Source organism: Mya arenaria, chromosome 4, assembly GCF_026914265.1.
Source record: "Mya arenaria isolate MELC-2E11 chromosome 4, ASM2691426v1".
NCBI lineage: Eukaryota > Metazoa > Mollusca > Bivalvia > Myida > Myidae > Mya > Mya arenaria.
In genome coordinates, this window is record NC_069125.1 from 19,165,271 (window position 1) to 19,191,703 (window position 26,433).

General features: G+C 34.0%; 1 protein-coding gene across 8 annotated transcripts in view; it reads right to left on the minus strand.

Moving 5' to 3' along the window:
• The window catches only part of LOC128231716 (rho GTPase-activating protein 39-like), a 77,416-nt gene that overhangs the window by 20,971 nt on the left and 30,012 nt on the right, over nucleotides 1-26,433 (minus strand). For 4 of the 8 annotated variants that reach the window (XM_052944829.1, XM_052944830.1, XM_052944828.1 and 1 more), the window contains 2 exons: nucleotides 9,235-9,373; nucleotides 1,446-1,529 (listed from right to left, as the gene is read on the minus strand). In XM_052944829.1, coding sequence (XP_052800789.1) covers nucleotides 1,446-1,529; nucleotides 9,235-9,373 — 223 coding nt within the window. Of the gene's footprint in view, nucleotides 1-1,445; nucleotides 1,530-5,573; nucleotides 5,889-5,915; nucleotides 6,493-7,800; nucleotides 8,299-9,234; nucleotides 9,374-16,940; nucleotides 17,910-26,433 lie in introns of those variants that run through there. The other 4 variants (XM_052944827.1, XM_052944835.1, XM_052944832.1 and 1 more) reach the window with 4 other exon arrangements.

The window sequence follows — 26,433 nt, forward strand, 5'->3', positions numbered from 1 at the left end:
TAAACTTGCAGGCTTGCTGAAACATTTTTTAGAGTAAATTTTTTTTTTTTACGTGTTCTGTACAATGTACCTGGATGATGTAGTTAAAAGAAAGAAATACACCTGTATACACACGTATACACATATACGCACACACACACACACACGTATACATATGTACACACACATGTATACACTTGTATACACATGAACACACATAAACACATGTACACAAATGTACACACACATATACACACGTACATACACATATACACACATACACACACACATACACACCCATCCAAGTTGTGATTTGCAACCCCCTTACTTACTCTTGTATTCAAGTTGACTTTGAAAGTACAGCAAAATGCCGTTATCCTTGGCAACATGTAAACCTAGACCTATGTTTCTTTTATTGAAGTGCTGTTTCCGATCATCCAGATGCAGGGAAATTAATCAGTGCACTCTCTCAGCAGATATTTTTTAATATTATTTTTTTCTGCACATCTTTCAGGTAATAATACCACACAATATCTGTGATTTAATGTTGTTTACTCGCTGCACAATCTCTTTGATGATGTTCCACACTACACCCTGATCTTCATGGTAAGGAATTATACTCTGTTGGTAATTACCGAGGCTTGATTACTTTGTAATATAGATTCCGGAGATGATATATACAATCATATATCATGGTGCCATCACGTGAAGTAATAATGAATACAATTGTTACTGTCAATCTTTATTTACTTATGTATGACCCATTGACCACTTCTATTATATTTGCAGGGTTTTTTCATTGCGGAGGTGATGCAGGTTTCTTTTTTTGTGAAATAAAAAATAGCCGAAGACTTAACCAGGGCAGTCTTGGCTCGGGGCGTTCTTAGCTCGAACATTCTGGAGAAACTGAATGTCTGATTAATTTAAATGAGACGTTTTCTGATGACCATTTTAAGTGTTATAAGCCTGAAATATTTATTATATTTCTTCATTCATCGCTAAAATATGTTTTGATGCTTCTAAGTGAAGTGCATCACTTAAGTGTGCTAAAAAATAAAAATTCTTGATGCACTTCACCAAAACTACAGATTCCTTACTTTTTACTGCGATAAGTTAAAATGCTTAACTCTCCCCTTATTTTCCTAATGTAATTGGAATGTTTTGTCACAGTTTTTGTTCATACAAAGTGCATAAAAAATAGAGTATTTCACTCATTTTATACCAAATCTTTGTATTAACTCCCCTTACATTATGAACTTCCAACATGCAGAAAAATATAATGAATTCGTAAATAGGTAAATTTTCATTTTCTGCAAAATTTACAAAAACATTGAGGAAACTAATGGCATTCATTGTGGGTGTAAAGTTGTGAAACTACCCAAATCTTTTAGAAATTAATTGTTCTTTCTTTTGAATAAACTTTAGAAAACATTGTTACAGGTTTATAAAAGAAACTCAATATTTACCGTGTTTGGCTGCGGAGTTTGGGTGGAGATTTCCCGTTTTGGTGCAGCCAACTCATCCCTAACCTCTGTGTTTTGTTTCAATGTCTGAAAATATGCAATGAAAAACTTATAAATGAACATTTCAGCATCATCCCATACCTCTGTTTTTAACTCTTTCAACAACTGAAATTATGCAACGAAAAACAAATATACGAACATCGCAGCTTTAAACAAGTGATAATAAACATCAAGGAAAAATAATTTTCTTTTATATTTCAGCATCTGGAAGATAACGAAGAGAATAAGATTTAACATGTGCTGAGGCAATTTCAGAGAAGTAAAGAAACAAGGGCAATAACTCTTTTTAAACCTTGTTTATTGTCTCCATTGAGTCATAAGTACATATTTTTCTACACAGCGAACAAAGTAGTGTAGAATTTTCATTAGCCAATGGAAAGTGTGCAAATATATTCTAAATCATGCAAATGTTGCTTGACCTTGGCTTAGACCACTATTATGATCATTCTTTTTGCATTATATTGTGTTGCAAAATGTTGAATAATAATTTCTTTAGTACAATAAAAATAAAACATTTATATTTTAAAATAGACCTATCATATTTAGTATAGAAATGATTGTTTATTTAATTGACTCAGATAACTTATAATATCATTACTTGATATTATAAACATTATATATTATATTTTATATTTTTGTCATCATATTTGCAACTTGCATAACTTCAGTAATTTCTTAAGCCAACACTAAATTCTTACTTTTGACTGTTGTCACTACATTTTAGCACCTTTTTTGTTCTATGGTTTTGCTAATCATAAGAATTAGGCTTAAACACCTATGCAAGCCAGACAAGTTGTGATAAGCATATATTAGATCAAAGAAACAAAGATTATCTAAAGGAAACTCTTAATTCTAAGCTGAGTAAAACTCTTTAAGATGACAATGTCAGTTGTTGGCATCTCAGCCTCAAATTTAGTATTTAAACCCATGACTTCCCAGTCCAGGTTGTCATTTAACCTTGGACAATAAATATCGGAAGTCTGATTTGGGTACTTGTCATCTTATTCACAGGTATGTGGTTTTACTCTGTTATTAGATTGTTATTATATTTTTGACTTAAAAGCTTGGAATTCAATTAAAAGTTCTTTAAATAGGCTAAAATAAGTTATGTATATTGTTGTTACAATTATGTTGCAAATACACACTGTTGACTTTATAATACACTTGTACTTTATATTAGTCATACAAGTTGTTTCTCTATTTTAATACATTCATATTTATTGGTACCTTTCACATTGCTAAGCGTTGTTATTATCAATATTCCCCAAATATTGTTAATATTCTTAATAATCACATATTCATGTATTTACATCATTATGCTGATTTACTTTAATATTTTGTTTATTATAAATGGTCATTTAACCTTGGACAATAAATATCGGAAGTCTGATTTGGGTACTTGTCATCTTATTCACAGGGACGACCCCCTCTAGCATTCTTCGCTGTGCCGTCTCGGGCAGTAGTAAGTCCGACACCGAAAGTAGCGTCATAAAAGAGTGGTGGAGAATCCGGGTACATAGGGCTTTTCAGCTCCTGTGTCAATCTGTTATAACCTTGACATCGGCCAGCTTCTACAAGCCTGACCTCGTCGTATACTGACCTGACGAGAAGCCAGAAGGAGGGGAACCTGCTGAGTGGAGGTGACAAGGTACCATTGGATTTTAGCTGGTGAGCGTTCACAGGAAGTGTGGAGAGCGAGCGTAAGCAGCCGTAGCCATAACAACCAGTTGAACAATAGCTTACTTTAGGAGGAAGGCTTTCAGTCAGTTTCCTCCAACAGCGACATTTCTGATGATGTTCTGGGAATGACCCTCAGGCCAACCACAACTTAGACTAAGGAACAACTTCTTATGAACTGTTCCAAGGTCAACCTGTTGTCTGGCCTGATGTACAGCTCAACCTGTTGCGACCAATGGTCCTCTGTCTGTTTGAGTTTGCAGACAGTTGAGACTGAGTGTCCTCAGGTTGAAACCACCGAACCTGTTGAGACCAGAATGAAGTTTCAAGGTCCTCAAGTTCAACCTCATTCTGGATGCCCCCTTTGTGTGGCCAGAAATTAAAGGAAGTTATCTACAGGAAGTGCATGAATCAAAGTGTTGTGGATTAAGGAGTTCAATGACAAATACGGAGTCATTGCTTTTCTGTGAATAGCTACATGGCTCGTAACCTATGTTATTTTTCATGAGCATGTGCTATCGGGACTATACACCCTGCTCACAATTATTACAACAACCTTTGTTTATTTTGCTACTTCCTCATGGTGCTACCTCGCTTTATTGCTGTCGCCTCTGGCGCTATTTTATTATGTCGACATTTTGTTTTCTTTTGTCATGACATTTCTTTTTCAGGAGCTCCATGTTGTTAATATTGACGTCATTGTACAAATATGTATATACTTTAATTTTTCAATTTTCATTGCTTGAATTTGTTATTCTTTTAGTATCTTATTTGTACATAGATTGTATATATATATGCAAACACAAAAAAAAACACAAGTCAAATACTAATGATTGTTTTTTTTTACGCTTCAGTGTAATTTTTGCTGTACACCTAAATTTTACTGATGTGTGACTAATCAATCTTAGATTATATACACACATATTATGTCCATTCTTTTTAACCTTTGGGGTCCAAAGCTTAGAGACTCCAGGGGAACTATTATGATCATTCTTTTTGCATTATATTGTGTTGCAAAATGTTGAATAATAATTTCTTTAGTACAATAAAAATAAAACATTTATATTTTAAAATAGACCTATCATATTTAGTATAGAAATGATTGTTTATTTAATTGACTCAGATAACTTATAATATCATTACTTGATATTATAAACATTATATATTATATTTTATATTTTTGTCATCATATTTGCAACTTGCATAACTTCAGTAATTTCTTAAGCCAACACTAAATTCTTACTTTTGACTGTTGTCACTACATTTTAGCACCTTTTTTGTTCTATGGTTTTGCTAATCATAAGAATTAGGCTTAAACACCTATGCAAGCCAGACAAGTTGTGATAAGCATATATTAGATCAAAGAAACAAAGATTATCTAAAGGAAACTCTTAATTCTAAGCTGAGTAAAACTCTTTAAGATGACAATGTCAGTTGTTGGCATCTCAGCCTCAAATTTAGTATTTAAACCCATGACTTCCCAGTCCAGGTTGTCATTTAACCTTGGACAATAAATATCGGAAGTCTGATTTGGGTACTTGTCATCTTATTCACAGGTATGTGGTTTTACTCTGTTATTAGATTGTTATTATATTTTTGACTTAAAAGCTTGGAATTCAATTAAAAGTTCTTTAAATAGGCTAAAATAAGTTATGTATATTGTTGTTACAATTATGTTGCAAATACACACTGTTGACTTTATAATACACTTGTACTTTATATTAGTCATACAAGTTGTTTCTCTATTTTAATACATTCATATTTATTGGTACCTTTCACATTGCTAAGCGTTGTTATTATCAATATTCCCCAAATATTGTTAATATTCTTAATAATCACATATTCATGTATTTACATCATTATGCTGATTTACTTTAATATTTTGTTTATTATAAATGGTCATTTAACCTTGGACAATAAATATCGGAAGTCTGATTTGGGTACTTGTCATCTTATTCACAGGGACGACCCCCTCTAGCATTCTTCGCTGTGCCGTCTCGGGCAGTAGTAAGTCCGACACCGAAAGTAGCGTCATAAAACCACTATTAAGGTCAAGGTCAATTTATGAAGAAACCAAACACTCATTTGAGAAAAAAATTGAGTGTATATTTGGACATATTTAATATCCCTTATACATCAGAGAAATTCTTAGCCAAACCGTAAGTCTTAACAGAAGAATATCTTCAGAAGAAAAGAAAATAGAGAGATCAGGGGGACATAAAAAAACTGCCTAATATACTGTATAACCCTCTCTAAAACATTACTGGTATGAACGAGTGCGCTGTGCCAGCATTACATGACTATGAATACAAATGATATTTGATCTGCATTTTCATGCATGTTATATAATGTGAAAGAGTTCTGCAGGTGTAAAGATTTATCAGAAAATCATACCACATAATCTTCATCATCTTCATCACCATCAATCCAAGGAAAATACTGGGATTCATCAAATATATCACACATTACAATCAAATTGCAGCTAACCGTAAACCATTCTCATATGACTTTTTTCAGACTTTTACTTTAGAAAAGTTCTGACTTCCTAAGAACTGACTGCTACACTATTTTGCATTAAATCAAATCTGAAACAAGAGCAACATCTAAACAATTGAAACACTCAATTTAAGTAAGCATATATTCCAGAGATCATTTTTAATATTGAATAATTCACTCTCCACAACTGAATTTGCGAAGCAATATATCATAGATAATATATATGAAAAGTATGTTTACGTAAGATTTATATGGGAAACAGCAGAGGGAAACCACTAGCGTTCCGTCATCGTCATTATCGTCATTGACTCCGGAATTTCGATTAAGGGCAAATAACAACATCCTTCCGAATAGAAGCAGCCACTTGACCTGGTAGTATGATCAGCTTGATATCGATAATGTGATGTATTTATCTATCTGTTCATACCACTCAATTGTTCAACATTTCAATTGTTTCTTGATAATTTGTATAATGATCATGAAAGTGTCAAATTTTATTAGATTTAATGTCCTTATTCACTGTGAGCTTTTCAATCTGAAGCACCCATCATCATAAACATTTTTACATGATAACAGACAACAGACATCTTCAGTTTTGAAGATAATACTTATATGAATTGATGCATATAAAGATATATCCTGTTGTATTTGTTTTAATAAAAAGGCACTATGAAAAAACACTGAAGATACGACCAACCAAACTCCACACAGCGCACTCAGAGTCCTCCTTCAGGAAGTTAAACATGGTCTTTTTTAAACTCCTGAACATATCAAATACATGTTAAATGTGCATGAACAGTTTATCACCAATGAAAAGCACTTTTTAAGGAAACATGTCCGGAGTGTCACCAGCAACAAAGGTGGTGACATTATCAGCGTTAGCATCAATTTCAGCACCCAATACACAAGGAAACACAAAGGCCAATGAAACATAAATATAGATTATCATCATGAGAGTCTGGCTGGTTTCTGGGCCGGTTTCAATAAGATATATGTAAGTCGTAGCTGGTTAAGAATGCTGAGGTACACCCATAAAGTTATGTGCAGAATATATGCTATAGATGTCCTTCAGATAATTTTATTCAAACGCAGTTTCCACTAAAAACAAAGTAACACCAGGAAATTTATGATCATAAATCTTACATTCTTTATTAAAATGGCACCCTGGGTACCAGATCTATGTCTATTTTGAGAAAACAGAGAACATTGCTCTTGTGGGTCTCAAATCCATGACCTTGGATTAGAGGCAAACAATTATGAAAAGTTAAAACATGACTTTTAAGTATGAAATGGTATGCCTTTCACAAAATTTTGAATATGATCCTTTGCAAAATCAAAGGTTATTTTGAAAACAATAGCTGCTTTGCTGACTTTGCATGTAAGCACATTTAAACCACGAGGGGTGAGAACAGAACGGTTTCAAATGACAGTAAAATATCAACAGACAAAAACAGACAAAAAGAGTAAGTGACTTAGTTGATGCACACATGCACAAAGATATTTGTTGTTGCGTGCATGTCCACAGCTTTACATTATATTAGAGACCGCAATTAGTATTTTGTTGCACCAATTAGCTATTTTAATGTCCTTTTCTAATTTCACATAATACTCTGGCTAAGACAATAGCACCCTAGACAAATCTCAAGGATTTGTTTCAATACATATACGAGTTTAATTGGCTGGAAAATCCGAGGAAACCAAGATGCTAACATGCATAAAAAAATCAAACATTTTATTTATTGGCCTTCACTAGTGGACAACACAGTCCTTTGAGAGAGAGACAAAGAACTAAACTTCTGTTAATGATTTTGGATGACGGCCATGCATGTTGTACCTTACAATCAATAGCGATGGTCACTGAGTTGCTGTAAAATACATCATTGTCAAAATAATAAAGGATATGGAAAATACAGAAAAATGAACATTCACAATTTTAATTTTAATGTATTTCATAACAATCGTCATCCATCTTAAAACCAAATGATTAAATATCTGCATGACTCAATTCATTAGGAAAGTAAACCTCAATAAAACGTGCACTTGTCTATTGGAGATAAAACCCTATCAAAATTGAACAACATAACTTTATATATAGTTTTTATCTTAAACTCTTCCTATTTCTTACCTCATTCTGATATTTCAGCTGATACAACGGGTTCAAGAAACACACCATTCCGTTATTTTTTGAATAACACAAAATCAAACTGTTACTAAATTAATTCCATTGAATTTCATTGAAGAAATAATAATCGCTATTTTTAAAGAACACATCATTCGATCATGCTACCTATTTTAAATGTAAACAAATGAATTTAATCGAAACCACATGCAAAATCTCATATCAGCAAAACTAAACAATCATCTACACACAATCGAAACTTAATCTGAGTGTTTTGAATTTGTCAACAAATATAAGCATCAAATCAGAAATGACACATGCAATTAGTAACGATTTCAGGTATTTTCACATGTCCTATATACTGATGTAACAATGTAGTCATTCTGATAAAGCTATTATTCATTTTATTCATTCAAATGCATGTCACATTTCTTATTTTAACCTATTATGAATGTCAACTGCACCACTATCAGTTTAAATCTGAATTCCCAAAAGCGTATTAGCATAAATTTATAAGTCTTGCCGTGAGTTACTTCATGATATAATATATTTGACAAACACGAATATTGCGAATTTAATTTCCTCGTATTTCATTTTATCAAGATGAACTTCCTGGTTAGCATAAGTTAGGGTTAAGACTATAATTATTGGCTATTAGGATTAAAATTGTTACACTTGAATGCATAAATCCATTAAATACAGCTATTCCATGCAACTGTCCTAGTTCTTTGTAACAATAGCAATCTTAATTACCTTAAGAAATGTTTTAACACTCTTAATTAACCAGTGGTTATCAAGTATGCAAGATTTGCAGTAGTGTTACTGTTAATACTGCTGCTGCTACTGCTGCTGATGATGATGTGGAAGACGAGGAGGAGAAGGCAGAAGTTGATAATAATAATAATGACAGATAGATTGATACTGATGTTACTCCAATCCAAATGACAATGGCTTTGATGTCAGTAGTAATACTGATTATACTGCTGCTGCTGCTACTGCTGCTGCTGTTGCTGCTGCTACTGATAATGAGGAGGAGGAAGCAGAAGTGGACAATAATAATAAAAACTGATATATTGACCATCATACTGATGTTACTCAAATCAAAATGACAATAGTGTTTATGTCAGTGGTAACAGTGATAATACTGCTGCTGCTGATGATGATGATGACTATGAGGAGGAGAAGGAGAAAAAGGCAGAGGTGGGCAGCGATAATGATGATAATGATGAACATGAATGAGATGCTGGATGTTAAATTATAAAAGAATTACAATAATTAGGCAACAAAAGTGAATGCTATGAGAATACTATGACCAATACTTGACAACGAGCAGTTTGTATTAGTGTATATTATAATAATAAATATACAGTGCTAGGGTCAATGACAGCCTGTGGGTTGTAGTCACAGATTTTTAGTCAACTTAATTACTTGAAGCCCTACCTGTAGCTTGGCTAACGGTATGATGTCACAGTTCTGGGGCCGATGCCACACGGTTTTCTGACTCGTGGCGTTGTAGTAGTAGAAACGTGATGTGTTCGGGTCAAACAATTCCCACCACTGATTGTCATCCGTCTTTTTTCTGAAATAGAAAAAGTTCTACCATTGAGGAAACATGTTTCTACTTTTCAGAAATATCAATTCTGAAATTTCGATTTCCAGTTCTGCAATATCAATTTCCAATTCTAGAATTTGGATTTGGCCTTGAAAACCCTTATTTATCTTTTACTTGAGTTATTTCCTTTCTACAGTATATTAAACATAAGATAAACTTCTACACAAGACCTCATACATCAAGCTATCTCTACTCCGGTATGACACATAATTTTCTGCATGATTTCTATGAAATGCTGTAAATCTGCTGGTTTGGCTACCAGACGACAGATCTCTCAATAAACCAGTCCAAATCACCCCAACCACCACCGTAGACACAGGGTGAGGCTCAGTACATCTTAACCAGTTTGGCTTTCATCTTTCAAATGTTACATGACCCCCTGCTTTCACCTTTCAAATGTTACACCACCCCCTACTTTTTATCTTTCAAAAGTAAAGATACTCCCTGCCTTTTTACCTGGAAAATGTAAGTTTAATGGCCTTGTTTTGCAATAATAATACAGAAAAACATTAAATTTGCATAAATTTTTTAACAATCATCTAACTTTGTACTTTTCAAAAAGACATAAATATGAATTCATAATGCTGGACCTGTTCATTCACTTATATGCATGAGTAAGATGGACTTACTTTGTATGTAGTCGCAAAATGGAATTTGCCAAGGAACTTTTTTTTTAGAAAATCTTGCCACAAAAGTTTATGCATCATTATTTCTGACATGTTAATTTGTGAAGTGCACCTGAACATAGTTCCACCTCCATGGAGCAAGCAGTTAAAACTGCATTATATATATTCAAAAGCAATACAAATCACTCTACATTATGAAAAAAACCTAGATGGGTTAAAACTGGTTTCTAACAAATAAAACCTTTTTAACCTGCCAGTTTGTGAAACGATCTGTATTTCCTTGACACAATGTTTATCCATTCTGCATGCCGCCGACTAATTTGAGTAGCAGTTGCTATTTTTCTTACTTAATTACCAAGACTACTAGATCGTCTTACAGAAACATTTCAAACTGACGAAAACCACACAACTCTTGTTGAAAACAATCCATCTCAAATCTTCACGAAAACTATCAAATGATCAGCAACAAACCATTCACACATCCATAGATTTGAATTCCAAACCCCACCAAAAAACAATACATGCATTTTGCTGGACTAAACACAAACATTCCTGAAGAAAAGCACAAAAAAAACATAATAATTCTCCGAAACAGTGAATTAAGTGTTTTTCCAGCATGTACAATACTTGAAAATGCAGCTGTCGGTTGCCTTCATGCCTAAGAAAACCCTCTTCGTTGGACAGTTAATCAGCCCCCCAAAATAAAATATCTATGAATTATATTGGAATTACATGATGTATGGGGGCCCTCAGATTAAGTTTAAGATGAAAATTTGAAGCATGATATTCCCCTTATTCTTTTAATGTTCTACCTGACAATTTTAATCGCTCCAGAAAATCAGCCCTAAAGTTTCAATTTTCAATGTTTTGTTTCAACTGCCAGATATATTAAGTCTGTATGCATTGAATCATACAATAAGCTTTTAAACAAAATAAAGGAAATATTTGATTATCTAAAGCAATTCTAATAATGCAGAATTGTGCACATTGCTGTCCGCATAAGGGTAGCAAGAGGGGTCACCGGCTACTAGAAGAGGGCAGGGTGCTAGCTGAGCACCCAGTCCTCTAACTCTTCAGCTAAAACCCTAAACCATTAGAATCAAAGTAAAGCATCTGGTATATCTTCAAGTGCATTTCAAGATTATTTTGAACACAGAAGCACCCAGATTTGTTTTTCTCAGTCAAGTAAGGGGCATAACTCCACATATTTTACAACAAGAGCTATATGACATTGTTCACAGTTTCATATATATGCATGGTCAAGTGGACAATAAAATGTACCAAGTTTCCTGTTAATATCTTAACGGATTTCATTAGCAATATAAAACATCAAAGTTTAGGCACATCAAACAAAAACTCCAAGGGTATAATAATATGAATTACCTTCATTTTAATCTATCAAATTCAATGAAACACAAATAAAGAGGTTAATACGCTGAAACATAATTATAATTTATACACAATTTAGTCTGTTTCAGCAGACATATCTTTTATCAAATATTACAGCTGGCATCATAAACTAAAAAATATCTGTCCGGCTCACATATATTTTACAGTTTATAAAAGATCTCCAACTGATTTGCTATATAAATCTTGTTTATGAAATATCATCGTTTCCTGTGAACTTTGCATTCAGAATAACAAAATGACTTTATGCAATAACAAGGTCGATAAATCAATGATAAATCAACAAATATACAGACAAAATATCTTTGTTTTCCTGCTGTTTCTTTAAGCATATTTTTCTGTAAAATCGCAAAAATACGGAGAAATAAAATGCTCTCAGGCATGCCACATATTCATGGCATAAAAAAACAACGTAAAACCGGAACCAATTCAAAACACATAAATATTATGCATAACTCTGCAAGGGCCTGTTTGTATATTTCAAAGACTTTTGAAAGGAGTAAAAAAAGAGAAAAAAAGAGGAAGAAAAAAAAAAGTTTAAGGAAATTCAAGAAAGATCAATGCAAAGGAGAAGTGGTGCCATACTTTGCTGTATTTTTCTCAAGACCAGGTGCATTTTTCCGTAATCACCATAAAAACACATGATCAATTAACCATCATTGATGAGCGCTTTGCTTTTACCTGGCTTTATAATAATATTTCTAACAATTGACATACATCAATGCTAATAAAGATTTGGCACACGCAGCTTATTTTCCTTGACTCTTCATGGAGCCCGTTTTCACTGAGCCCACCATATGTTTGTAATCATTTCCTGCACAAAAGTGTAGCTCACGCAAAAAAAGGTATATTATTTAAATGTTGTAGCAAAGTATGATAACAATTCTTAAACAAGAGGCACATCAGTGCCTGTGCTCCACTGGCCAAAAGGTTCAAGCAAAGACCACCTAACGAACATTTTCGTCAAGTTTCATAGAAATACAATCATCAATTTTTGAGGAGAAGTTATTTAAAAAAATTTTTTACTTTAATAGCTCTGGCTGCCATGTTGTGCAGTGGACCGAAATGATTTGGGCAATTTGAGTAAAGGAGCACCAAACAAACATTTCTGTCAAGTTTTATCGAAAAAAGGTCATCGGTTTCGACGACAAGTCGTATAAAGTTTTTTTTTATTTTTTAGCTCTGGCAGCCATGGTGTGCAGTGGACTGGAACCATTTAACAAATTTTGGTTAATGACCACCCAAGGAACATTTCTGTCAAGTTTCATCAAAATCTGCCTATCCGTTTCAGAGGAGATGTCGTTTAAAGATTTTTCTATTTTTTTGCCCTGGCAGCCATGTTGTGCAGCGGACCGGAACCATTTGAGCAATTTTGGTTAAGGACCACCCAAGGAACAATTCTGTCAAGTTTCATCAAAATCTGCCTATCCGTTTCAGAGGAGATGTCGTTTAAAGATTTTGCTATTTTTAGCTGTGGCGGCCATATTGTGCAATGGACCAGAACCATTTGAGCAATTTTAATAAAGGACCACCCAAGGAACATTACTGTCAAGTTTCATCAAAATCTGCCGAACCGTTTCAGAGGAGATGTCGTTTAAAGATTTTGCTATTTTTAGCTCTGGCGGCCATATTGTGCAATGGACCGGAACCATTTGAGCAATTTTGGTAAAGGACCACCAAAGGAACATTCCTGTGAAGTTTTGTCAAAATCCGCTTATCAGTTTCAGAGGAGATGTCGTTTAAAGTAAAAGTTTACGCACGCACGCACGCACGCACGCACGCACGCACGCACGCACGCACGCACGCACGCACGCACGCACGCACGCACGCACGCACGCACGCACTCACGACGGACAATCTGTGACGACATAAGCTCCATGGCCTTCGGCCAGTGGAGCTAAAAATCATCCTCTTGCTTCACAAGCTGTTAAATCCTTTTTCACAGCTTATATCGGTAACATTTTAAATAGTAGTAAGGGACATAACTCTTACATGATTAACATCAGCATAAGGAAACCATAGATGGCAGTATCAGTTATAATTGATTTTGTTAAGGGCCACAACTCTTGAAATGTGCCTGTCTTGTCGGAAATGGACAGCATAAGGTCTTAAAATAGCCAGCAGAACACATCTTGATATGCAAAAAGGGGCCATAACTCTCTTTATAAGCCTTTTGAACATCATCTTAACATTGGAAATTTCCACTGATGAAATTTCAGCTTACTGAACCTTATTCTTGATTTATGATAGAGAAATGTTTGCATGCAATATCTCATGCTGTTTTATGTTAGAAAAGCCCATAACGCTCTCGCTCTCTAAACTTTGCCATTGTTGTGCATGTATTTGAGAAACCAACAAAACATAAACATGAAAAACAAAACAACACATACTCAAATATATTGCTGAACATAAATATCATTCTCCTATATACACATTGTTCTTTCATGATGATTAATTCCAACCTCTGGGCCAACACCCTTTCTTTTTATGAGTGACAGAGAAACATGATAAAGAATTTGATCATGAAAACTTTTCCCATGGTTTTTATCAAGAGATCATCATCAAAACAGCAAAAAAACAACAAGGTGTGAGCACCAAGAAATCAAATTCTGCTAAGCAATAATTTCTTCACAAAATATAGATTGTGTAACCACACACTTACAGCGAGGATAGTTTTGCACCTGACACAAATCCTAGTGGTGGTTTACAAGTAATAATCAAAGAATATAAAAATTGATACCATCATCTTTCCCCCATTTGCTTAAGAAAATAAATTAAATTTATTCTAACCCATTAGAAAGTCAACCACAAACAACAGTACAATTTAGACACAGTTCTAATTTTGCAAATGTTCATGTGCAAAAAAATTATATGCTGATCCCGGGGGTCTCAATATGTTTTGGTTGAACTATCTGAGAACATAGAGCATCATCTCTGTCTTAAATTTCACTCAATCTTCCAAATTTTTATAGCCCCAATCTTCATTTGAACAGTCAATTTTGGCCAGTGGCCAGTTCATATGAGAACACTGTTAACCATTCAAGGGGTTGTGGGTCTGAGCCCAACCTGGGTCACTGTGAGTTTCTCGTTTTCTGTAAGTCCAGCACTATAATGCTCTCAAACATTTATTGTATGTCAATCATCTTCCTTTCTTACAACATTTTCCACAGCATCCAAAAGAACAGGACAATTCTAATTAGCAACAAAAAAACCCCTAAACAACACCACCATCATCTTATCATATTGCCTTTGATGTAATTAACAGATATATCCATGTACAGATGAACTGATACCTGGGTGGAGTACCACCAAAAAACAATTTCGCAATCAGCATGGGAAAACTTCATCTTTTCCCATGTAACATGGAATTGTTGTAACCCCAGGTTGTGGATGTCATATTGAGATAAGCCACAAAACCTTTAAACACCTGGAAAATCAAAGACATGCTTGACAATGTATCTCAGTACCATCTGTTCCACTGCAGCAGTAATTTTCAGAGACAACCATATCAGTGCCATGTCAAAGAACACTTCTGATGAAACATGCATGAGTAAGTCTGAACTTGGACTGGGTATTAAAGTCTGCATGTATGACGCTGTGGACTATGAGGTGAGGCTGTCGCAGTGGCAGTGAAAACATCAAAGGGCTTGCATTATTAACTAGTAATATCATACAAATGAATAGTTACATATGATTATGTTGTTTTACCTATAAATCTTAAGAACGAGACGGCCATGGAGCAATGCCAACAATACCCTCTTCTTTTTTTATTTGAACTAGACGCATAATTTGACAATTGTTAAAGCCCGAGTAATGGGATTTACATATGTGTATTGTCTCAGGCAACATGTGTACCAAGTTTCATTTCAATATCTTGAACGGACACAAAGACTTTAAGGAGGATTTCACAACAAACATCTTGGAAAAACAGATGAGAAAACGAATCTAAAATGAAGGTGTTTTCGGGATACTTTTCCTTTGAAGATTTTAAAAACTGGTCATGAAAAGTTTTAGAACCAACTTCTAGAACAGTTAAAAAACATGAAATGGCGAGTTCTAGAACTTCCAAGTGCAATAGAAACATCCACAGTTATAATTTGCCTTTGATGTATTCCAAAAAAACATTTATGACTAATGCAAGCCCTGCAAGCATGTCCTAGCTAGTCCTTGTCTGTTTTCCTCAGGACATCAAGGGGCATAACTCAATTAGTATTTCAGCCAAAACTGCTGCTTGCTACATATACCGTAATATATTCCAATTGTTATACTGAACTTGTGTACAAATTTAGTTTGAAATTAATATCTTGGATCATCTGGTCTTCAAGTTATGGCCAACACAAAAGTTTGTTACAATTATTAATTGAATTAAGACATGTCATGCAATGGCAAGAGTGATGAAAACGCATTGAGAAATAATATATCAACTTTTTTCCTTAAAAAAGAAGCTAAAATTGATGATAACCTTTTTTGGGGGAATGGGGGGGGGGGGGGGGGGGGGGATTAAAAATAATACATTTTTAACATTCATTCCTCATCAGGGGTTTATAAATACATATAAAATATTTCCTTGATGATGGAGATTGCACTAATTGACAGAGTGCTAATCAGCAATTAGCAAGTATAAACATGGCTGAGTCAGATAGAAAACTTGGGCAAGATATGTATAAACAGTCTGGCGCAAATAGTGCAGCCAACGGTCAAGCTATAGTGTGCAAATTAACAGAGTATGAGCCAAACATGAAAACAATCCAACATTGCTCTGTGACTGCATTGGTTACGGGCTATAAGCATGTAACCTTACGCACAAACGAGTATGAGCGCAAAAATACATTTGAACTTTATTTCGTTTAACTGAGGTTGGAGAAAAAGCATCTACCATGACCACACATGTAAGATAGGTTCATCCCATTCCTCGCACATCATGTTCTACGAAAACTCGGTCAACCTGGTTTCCGCAAAACACCAGTACGCTCATGAGCGGTCATGGAAGATACTTATAATCTTACATGAGCGGCCATAGAAGATTATAACTTGTAGTCTGCAAGTTCACACTTGTATGCAAGTTTACACAGTTGCAAGAACAAGGAACAAGGGTTAAACGACTAAAACGTAAGTTATAACAAAAGAAACAATTCTAAAGCTTTTGCATTAGTTTTCATATTGAAGCACAGTGTTTTTCCACCATATTTGAATTGGAAAAATGCATCATTTTGACAAAATTGGGAGGTCCAATTTTACAGAAAAAAGATGAGTTTTAGCAATAGGAATGGGTCCAAACTACAACCCCTATAACTGGTCAGAAAACCCCCACAAACTATAAGCCACAATCTATGAAACAAGTTAGTCTAAACTCAACAAAATTTAATACATAGTTAAAACAAGATTTATTAGAACTGTTGTCCCCTTGATGGTAATTGTGACACGTACATCAAAGCATTTCTGAGGAAATTTCAGTTATTTTACCTTAAATTGCAAATTACACAAATCACCAATTGCCTTACCTGTGGAAAAGATCGAGCGGAATAAGAGTATCACTTAGTGAGAAAGGTCGCATGTCCAGAGACAGGGGCTCGAACGGTTTCATGTCGAGTAAAGACCTTGATGTCATAGCGTCCATTTGACTACAGAAGTTTTCAAACCTCTGGAAACTCTCGGACACCCAGTTGTCTGCCCTGAAGCTACTGAACATGAACATTTCCCGGAACTCCATGATGATCAACCGATTTTCAAAATGTAAATTGTTGAACTTTTTTTCAAAAGTGTCACTGCTATTAAGTTTCTGTTAGGACGAAAGAAGTTTTACATGAACTTATTGATACTCCACATTCGCGAAGAGTTGCAATATTTCCCAGAATTCCATCCAATAAAACAGATTTTATAAAATCTTGGTTTAATAATTTCATTTGAATTCAGTGGCAGTTTGCATCATCATAAAATAACACTGAGTTACCCTTTTAGAAAGAAAGTCTGTCATTTTCAAGAAAATGCTGAAATCAATCTTTCACTCTTATGCTTTTGTAGAAGCATTCCAAATCATCTTTTATCTTTAATTATTTAAGAAAATTCAGATCATTGTATTTTCAATTTCAAACAATATACAATTTCAAATTATTTTGCATCGAAACAAATCCTCCATTCCATTTTTATTTTTTTCTACAGCAGTCTTCCTTTGAATTCACAGAAAAACTTAAATATTATCATTTCCATTAAATAATGTATTTTTTGCAATAATCAATTTTCCTACAAGACAACTTATAAAATACATATAAAAGTTTTTATTTAAACCATAATTTTTGCATTTTCCTTCCATTGTCATAACTTGGACACACAATAATATTTCTGTACCAAAACTGTTATCCATTATTTTTGGCACCACTATTTTTTCTGTGTTTACATAATTATCTAGGCACAAAAGACAAGCATTGAAACACAGAAACTGGAACCAGTAACAAAATCAGTAGCTACATCTTTCCTTGAAGCCTCAGGAACACTGATCACCATAGCCCTCACCCAGCAGGAGCAGTCTTCAGCACTTCCAATACAGCCAAGCACATAAATATGATCGACTGCTCCCAGCCATCTTATCAACAACAAACAGCACTTCATGGGTTTTCATGATTTCATGAAATTTGTCTGTCAGCTGACATAAAAACACTAGAACCTGTTAAATATGAAATTATACCTATAATGATTTCAAGTTTAGGCGTGCAAGATTTCATGAAGTGAATTTTATTTTAAATTTACAGCTAGATCAAATCTTGTTTCTCAAATAGACACACACTTAAAATATGCACACAATAAATCATATTTTGGGGTTTAAAAAATATTGAAAAATAATGTCAGTGCTTTAAAGCTGCACTCTCACAGATTAAACGTTTTGACAACTGTTTTTATTTTTTGTCCTCCAACCAGCCAATTTATGCGACAGTGGAAGAAAACCAGTGATATAAGACTGCTGACAAAACATCGAATCACAGGTTTTCATATTTAAGTTAAAAAAAATTGATGTTTTATGCTTTTTTCTTAAACTGTTAGTAACGCTTATAGCCATAAAACAATAATTTTCGAACGGCAATATTTAAATCTGCAATCTTCCCTTTTTTCAGCAGTCTTATATCACTGGTATGCTTTACATTTACGCAAAAATTGACTCATTCCAATACAAAAACAAAAAAAGTTGTCAAAACGGTAAATCTGTGAGAGTGCAGCTTTAAAGTATCTGTACTAACAATTGTTTGAAATAATTAAAATGGTGCAATAACTCTTGCATGTCTTATGTTGTTGTATGACATGTTGTTGTACCTGAACAAACTATTTCATGTTAACGTTAAAGTAAACTTTTTTACTTTCTTGAAATTTCCAGGATTTTATTCACTTCTGTTATGAGTTTAATATCTCTCTACAAACAGAAGAAACTGCTGGGGTCCGACAAATTTGACACAGACTTACAGCGTGAACTGTTCAGATCTAGTGTAACAAAGCTGGGAAAAATGTTTCGGAAAACTGTTTTGGAAAACCACTTGTTTAAAAGTTATCTGATCAGGGAAGATATATATCAGATCTAAATTGTATAGATATCTACCTATAATCGCAAGGCCTTTTTTTTTTTAATAAGGGTGGAAAATAAGCACAACCATCATGTAAGCTTATTTCTTTGTAATAGTAATGTCATAATTTTCAACTGCAAGTGGATTCCATTATATTTGTCTTTTTTTTTCTTCTTAATAACTCAAGGGAGATCACTCTAAAAAAAGAGAAAAGCCAGAGTTATAATCTTTCGCCACACATGCCATATATCCTCTGTTAATATATCATGGTCTACAATCTTTAACAGTTTTTGCATTACGGCCAAAGGTAAACATTCTAGCGGGTTTATTGCAGCCAACGACACCAACACTAAGACAATGACCTACCCAAATCAGCTCACATTAAAGGGACTTAACACCAGATGATACAATTGCAAGAAGAAAAGATAATTGTCAAAAACTTGCAATAAATTGATTTTGCTGTGTACAATGCATTGAATCTTACTTACTGATGTATCATATTGCTTACAACACATTTATCTTTCGCAGTTTTTGAATATTTTTTCCTCTTCGAACTTCACTGGGTTTGTCTACCACGTAAATCCCAGTAAATTTAAAAAAAGCGTTGGTATAATATGTATCCTGTACTAATTATGTGAGTTGCACATGCTAAATATACACACTTTAAACTGGGAAACCATTTAAATATGTGCTATTTTTAAACAGGTACACTCAAATATGTACCGTAAAATTACGTATTATCAGCCTTCTTAACTAGCTTATATTGATAATTCTACTCTTGTTTTGAGGAAATACTGTATTTGCAGATTTTGGGACCATCTGGTGACTAGTCCCTTTAAGACACAAATCATTATCGAAATTTCATACATAAAATTAATGATGGTAATGATGACTAACTGCAAAAAGCTGTTATCAAAAACAGATGCACATCTTTCTTGAATATAAACAAAATGTGAAAGGCAAATGTCTTTTATCACAGAAAGATCATTATAATTAATTGGTTCTGCGTAAATAAATTGTCATTTCACTTGAGTGGGTGTTCTTGAAAATAATTAAATAAACATTTCTCTTGATATTTCAAGAATGCTTTCATTGTCTTCCCACAGAAATTGTAGACTACAGTTCTTTTTTTTATTTCTTTATATTAAATTGACAGTCAATTCATCTTTTAAAAACACTTCATTGCCCAAAAAACTGAGTTTTTATCATAAATACTTAATCACACGATACCTTGCAATCATTATAATTTACAAAAACACATGAACAATAGGGTACAGTTTTCTGTGGTTCTAAAAGCCTGCACTCAACAGTTCCCCACAATGCAATTACTGCACCCTACAATAAAATTACTGCACCCAACATTACAATCAAATTCAAGACACATATTGTGATAGGAAGTATGCTTCAGTTGTCAAGAAATGTTACACTGTTTCTGGCAAGTTATCACAAGCGTAATTGCAGGCAATGACAGAAACCCTTGCAGCAGGGGTGTTTTTTTGTTGATTACCTTCAGTAAAGAAACATGAATAAGATTCAAAGCACATGGAAAGCAATGTAATAATGCAATCAGAATACAATTCATGATATAGAAGACTACGAACACTTAAGGCAGATGCTAGAATTGCACTCTTGTTTTTTCCCATGCCATATTTCACAATAAATTCTAGCTGTCACAGTCAAGTGACAAATGCACCCGATTGGGCCAATTGTGGGATGGATAGCAATAATTAGAGCACAAGAGATATTTGTAAAACATCTATCCCCTCACCCCCCTATTATGGCAGCCAATATATAGTATAGTATATTTTCCCCATCAAATGGATGTGGAGTATTTTAAGGTCATGACCAACATTCTATAAGTTTGAAGATAATATGTGTAGTTATTGACCAGTTCTAAATGTTATTAAAGGAGTTGATGAGTTAAAATTTTCAGTAAAAACATGTACCGTAAATAACTGGGTATAAGACGATGGGGGGTATTAGACGCAGTCAAAAAAAAAACGTGAAAAATCTGAGAAAAAACTTTTAACCTATGTTTTGGGTTAAAGGACGCATAGAAAATATGTCAAAATTGTCTGGCCACCATGTTTTTTTTTCATGAAAATGGCGATGGTTATCTTTAAAACCATACAATGATAATGCAAAATATGTTTCATTTTTTATTCGTTTCATGATAGGATAGGAACTGAAAAGTACTTAGTGTGACAATTTGTTTCTGTATGGCACTGAAAAGTACCTTTTATGACTATTTGTAAGATTTCTTTCGGACAGTATATATATCGTAAACGATAACCAGTCGAGTATGAAAAGTGAAGTTATGCAAAAATCTTATATTGTACAGATTTCTTCTCAAAATGTCAGAAAAGAATAAAGAACATGGAAAAGTGCAAAAAAACAAGACCATTATCGCATCAGTTTGTAGTATTGGTATGACAGGTCTAAAGGCAGTGCGAATTTTTCACACCTTATCGTACAAGTGACAAAAAATATTTTGACAGTGTCCAACTTTGCATTTTTATATGCATGTTTAATTATTTTTTTATTCAAACTAATATTGAATAATTTTAATCGTACAAATATTTTTTAAAATTATAAACATCTTACGATATACCGTATCCCGATCTGCCGTTTTAACCTGTATATATTCAATCGATATGACGCGAGTAACATCCCTTTCTACATAAATCTAAACAAGCTCTTGGTCTGAAATCGACCTCAGAAAAAAAGTTCAAAAGCTTGTTACTGGTTATTAGACGCTGGCATTTTTTTACATCAAAATCTGAGGGAAAATTTTTTTAATGCGTCTAATACCCAGTCATTTACGGTATACATTCTCCTGACATCTGTGAATTAATTAAATTGCAGATAAGGCCACAACAAATTGATCATTTGTTCTACGGATTTTGCCAAAAAAAAGTAGGAGCGAGCGAGCGAAAAAAAACAAAAACACTTTTTTTTAAATTTCAGGCAATTCAGAGGCTAGCGCAAGGCGAAAAATTAAAAAAATATATAAAAAGTTTATTTCTTACCAAATATATCATGCAATATGAAAAACATGTTCATTTGTTGTAAGTCGAGTGTCCGTGTATTTTAATATAAGTTTTGCACTCAAAATCTGATTTAGTTATTATTTAACACTAAATTTTGAGTACAAAACAATGAATTACTTAAAACACACATAAATAATTATTGCCTTCGACGCTGTGAAACTGTTGTTGTTTACTGAAGACTATAATCCATTGACTATGACACTGATTTTCAATTAAAAATGTGTATTTTACATTTACGAAAACTGAAAGTATCCTGCAAATTAATACCGGAAATAAATAACAACGGTGCGTCCTGCAAAATATTCCCGACAAAAAAGACTGTCAACAAATATCGGCTGTTTTGCGGTTACCCCGACCTGATTTTGTCCTGACACGAGGAAGGTTTGCTCGCGGGGAATGAAAGCATGGAAATACCTTCAAAATAGGGCGAAGTCGACGTTGCAGGTTTAAATTTTAAGTAAAAAAACTTCAGAAAATAGAGGAAATTCAGAAGTAAAAAAATAATAATATGCGCGGCCAAATAATATGTGCGGGCGCAAAAAAAAAGTTTTTTTTTTTTTCATTTTTCGAATTTTAGGTGCGGCAAATCCGACGAACAAATGATCAATTTGTTGTGGCCTAATATAAAATTAAAACAAGCAAAACATTTTAGTTATTAATCATTTAGATGCCTAGCTATCAATCAGACAAGCATTTTGAGCTCAACGTTGCGACTGTAACCTATGACCCGAAAATCAAAAGGGGTCGTCTGCTGGTCATGATCAACCTTCCTATCAAGTTTGATGACAGTAGGAACAAGCTAACTTTAATTAAACATTGGACAAGATTTTGTGTCCAAGGTCACTATGACCGTGACCTTTGACCTTAAAATCAATAGGGATCATCTGCTGGTCGTGACCAACTTCCCTACCACCGTAAGACCATAAAAATAAGCATACTCTAGTTATCATCTGACAAGCTTTTTGTGTTCAAGGTCACCTTGACCTATGACCTACTGATCTAAGAATAAATAGGGGTCATTTGCTCATGGTCATGACCAACCTACCTGCCAAGCTTGAGGACAGTATGACCAAGCATACTCTAGTTATCATTCAGACAAGCCTTCTGTATCCAAGGTCACCACGACCGTGACCTTTGACTTTACTGTCAACAAAATCAATAGGTGTTATCTGATGGTAATCAGATGGTCCAAACCAACCTCTCTACCAAGTTTGAGAACTGTCCTCTAGTTATGAATAAGACAAGGTTTGGTCTACCTACAGACCTACATGGGCAAAGCAATCAACCTACGCTTCTTCAAAGGGGGCATAATAAAGGATTACTTTTTTGCACTTCTAAAAGCTGCATCTTCATAAAATGTGAGAAAATTAAATTTGAAGAGCAAGTTAGGAAAGCTTTATTCACCATTAGCTCTTTCTACTGCACCACATCAAAGGTTTGATTAGTACAATCTTTTAAATCATGATAATTTGGCCCTCCAAGTTTCTACCATAAAACCTAGAACAGTGCTTAGAATATTAATCACAATAATCTTTCAAATCATTGGCTCCAGTCAGCTCCGTTAGTCTGAGAAATACTGTACCTCAATAGTATACTTCATATTGCTTAATAACAAAAAATGATTTACTTTGAACAATGAGTGATATGAGTTTCCTGAAAGCACTCCCACACTGGTCACAAAAGTCATTAGTGTTTGCGCTTATGTCTCTACCAATGAGATCACCTAAGAGAAAAGTAACCTGTCTCAATCTACACCATGGTCTAATGCATTGTGGTCAATATAAAACCTGAAAATAAATCTTTTGAAGGTCACAATCCAGAGGTTTTAGTGAGCAAAAGATGGGGCTTTTCAGAGAAAATTTGGATGAGGCTGGTACTTTCATTTTGGGATATTCTAATATGTAAACGCTTCTAATTAAAAGAAAAGTAAGGGCATTAAAGCTTCAAGCTCAATAATTCAAAGTAATGGATGATTTACATACAACTAAAAAAACACATAACTATAATAATTCCATAACATATATTTTTTTAATTTTAGGGGAACAAATATTTTAAAATTTGGAACATATCTGACAAAACAAGTCAAGTTGGGAAGTTGCCTAGCCTCAGTGGGTGCTAAAGAAGCCCTGAAAGATCAGATACTCTGGTCTTCAACTACTAAGCATAGCTTTTAAATGCTTTATTGTTTATAGAGCATAAAAAAATCTTTAATTACCAAACCATGCCCTTAATTTCCCATTTACATAATGGTTTTACAGCCGACATGCTACTAAAGGCCCCCATGTTAATGGAAAGTAATGCAAACCATACAAAAAGTAGCTGTGAATCATTAATTCAGAATGTATAGAGGCAGGTTTTTACCATTTGGGCACTAATTAGCCGAAATTATTTTTTCCAGGATGAATTCATCAACCTTACAGCCTTAGCCAGGGTAGTAAAAGAATAACATCTCTAGATATTCGATCAGGCCCTTTTTATCCAGTCTGTTTGTAACAATTCTTTCAAAGAAATTGCAGAATATCAATCATAACTTACTTTTGTAGTGCCACATGCATAGTGGCTCAATTTCAATTTTGTCAGTGACCTAGACAAAATCTGAAAATTGAACTTGGGTTTTTTGCACTTGGCTTATCAGATAAGAAATGAGCTTTTAACAATTAATTGCAGTAGACCTTAATAAGTATTTCAATATGAGTGTCATATTTGCAAATACTTTTATCATTGACGATAAATTTGACCTTGACATGCCAATTATTGACATTGACCTCATTAATGGCTTTTATTTGACCTAAGCAATTATTACTGACATTGACCTCAATAATGGCTTTAATTTGACCTTGAAAATTATTACTGACATTGACCTCAATCATGACTTTAATTTGACTTTGACAAATATTGACATTGACCTCAATAATGGCTTTAATTTGACCATAACAATTATTACTGACATTGACCTTAATAATTGCTTTAATTTGACGCTGACAATTATTACTGATATTGACATAAATAATGGCTTAAATTTGACCTTGAAAAATAGATGCAATATTGCTTTGCTCAAATATTATCAAAGACGTAGCTTAAGAGACTTTCAAAACATCTTTCAACATTTCTTATATAGTTTTGCAAATATCCTACACTTTTCAAACCCACTGAAAGACATTAAAACCTCAAACACGTGATTTCTGTAGATCCCATCTCATCAAACTGCACCATCAGCCACATATTAGATGAATCTTGAGTATTAAGCGGTTGCTTAAACCTGATTAAGCTAGATTACATGCTACTTATTCAGATAAAAATGTGTTATCATATTTTTTTCAACTTCACAGATATTGTTAGTTTCAATGAAACCATGGTAACTAGTTAACAGGTAGATATGAAAAATTGGAATTATCTCCGAATGTTTTCAATTGAACTCTTTGTACAGAGTTTTTGTATATTGAAACAAAGGATCGACAGAAATATTTCTTCTCTGTAATAGCAAGCTAGATAATAAATGTATCCAAGTGATAACATTTCATAACTCACAATAACCAGGTTCACAATGTGAAAACATTAAGGTTATCGTTGGAAAAGATGTACTAGGGATGTCCGGAAAGTTTTGAGACTGCGGTCATAAAAAACATACAACTCAAAGGATGCATTTTAAATTTTAGCAGCTGACAATTTTATCTAATATAAACAAATCCTGAAAGTTTCAATAATATACTACGAAGTAAACGTACACAACAAACATTACAAAAAGTACAGGTCACAAGCCACTGAACACTTTACAAAAAGTACAGGTCACAAGCCACTGAACACTTCCTTTTCTGATTGCGTCACGTCCTTTTTTTCAAAATACACTCTTTTTGCAAGTTTACACTTACGGTGGCGTTCAACCCATTGCTTAAATATCTTTCCATACCACTCTTCCATGATATTATGAACAACTGTCCTTTTTAACTGAACAGAGTCGCCAATTTTCCTCACTGCCCTCTGCCGGTCTTCTTGAAACCTGTCCCACACTGAATTTCCGCCACTTTCACTCACGACTGATGGTCTGCCTCTTTAAATCGCACACATTTTCATGCCCGTCACTAAAACCGTCTGCCCGCGATATACCAAAGCCCTTGAACATTTTGGCTTTGATTTATCCCGTGTTAGAAATGTATAAGTATTTGTAGGAGCTATCCTGCTGCGAACACCGTGTTTGATCATAGAGCGCTGCTCCGTGCGTGACGTCAACGTTGCAGTTTTTTCGTACATCTTCGAAATACCTCTCTACTTCCATTGATCGTTACAAACTTGTCTACAGTTAGATGGCTTTGATAAATTGCGGGGTGATGCAGCTGACATCATACTGTCGTCATATGTCTTGACGTGATGTTTTGGCATCTATTATTAAGAAGGAGTAC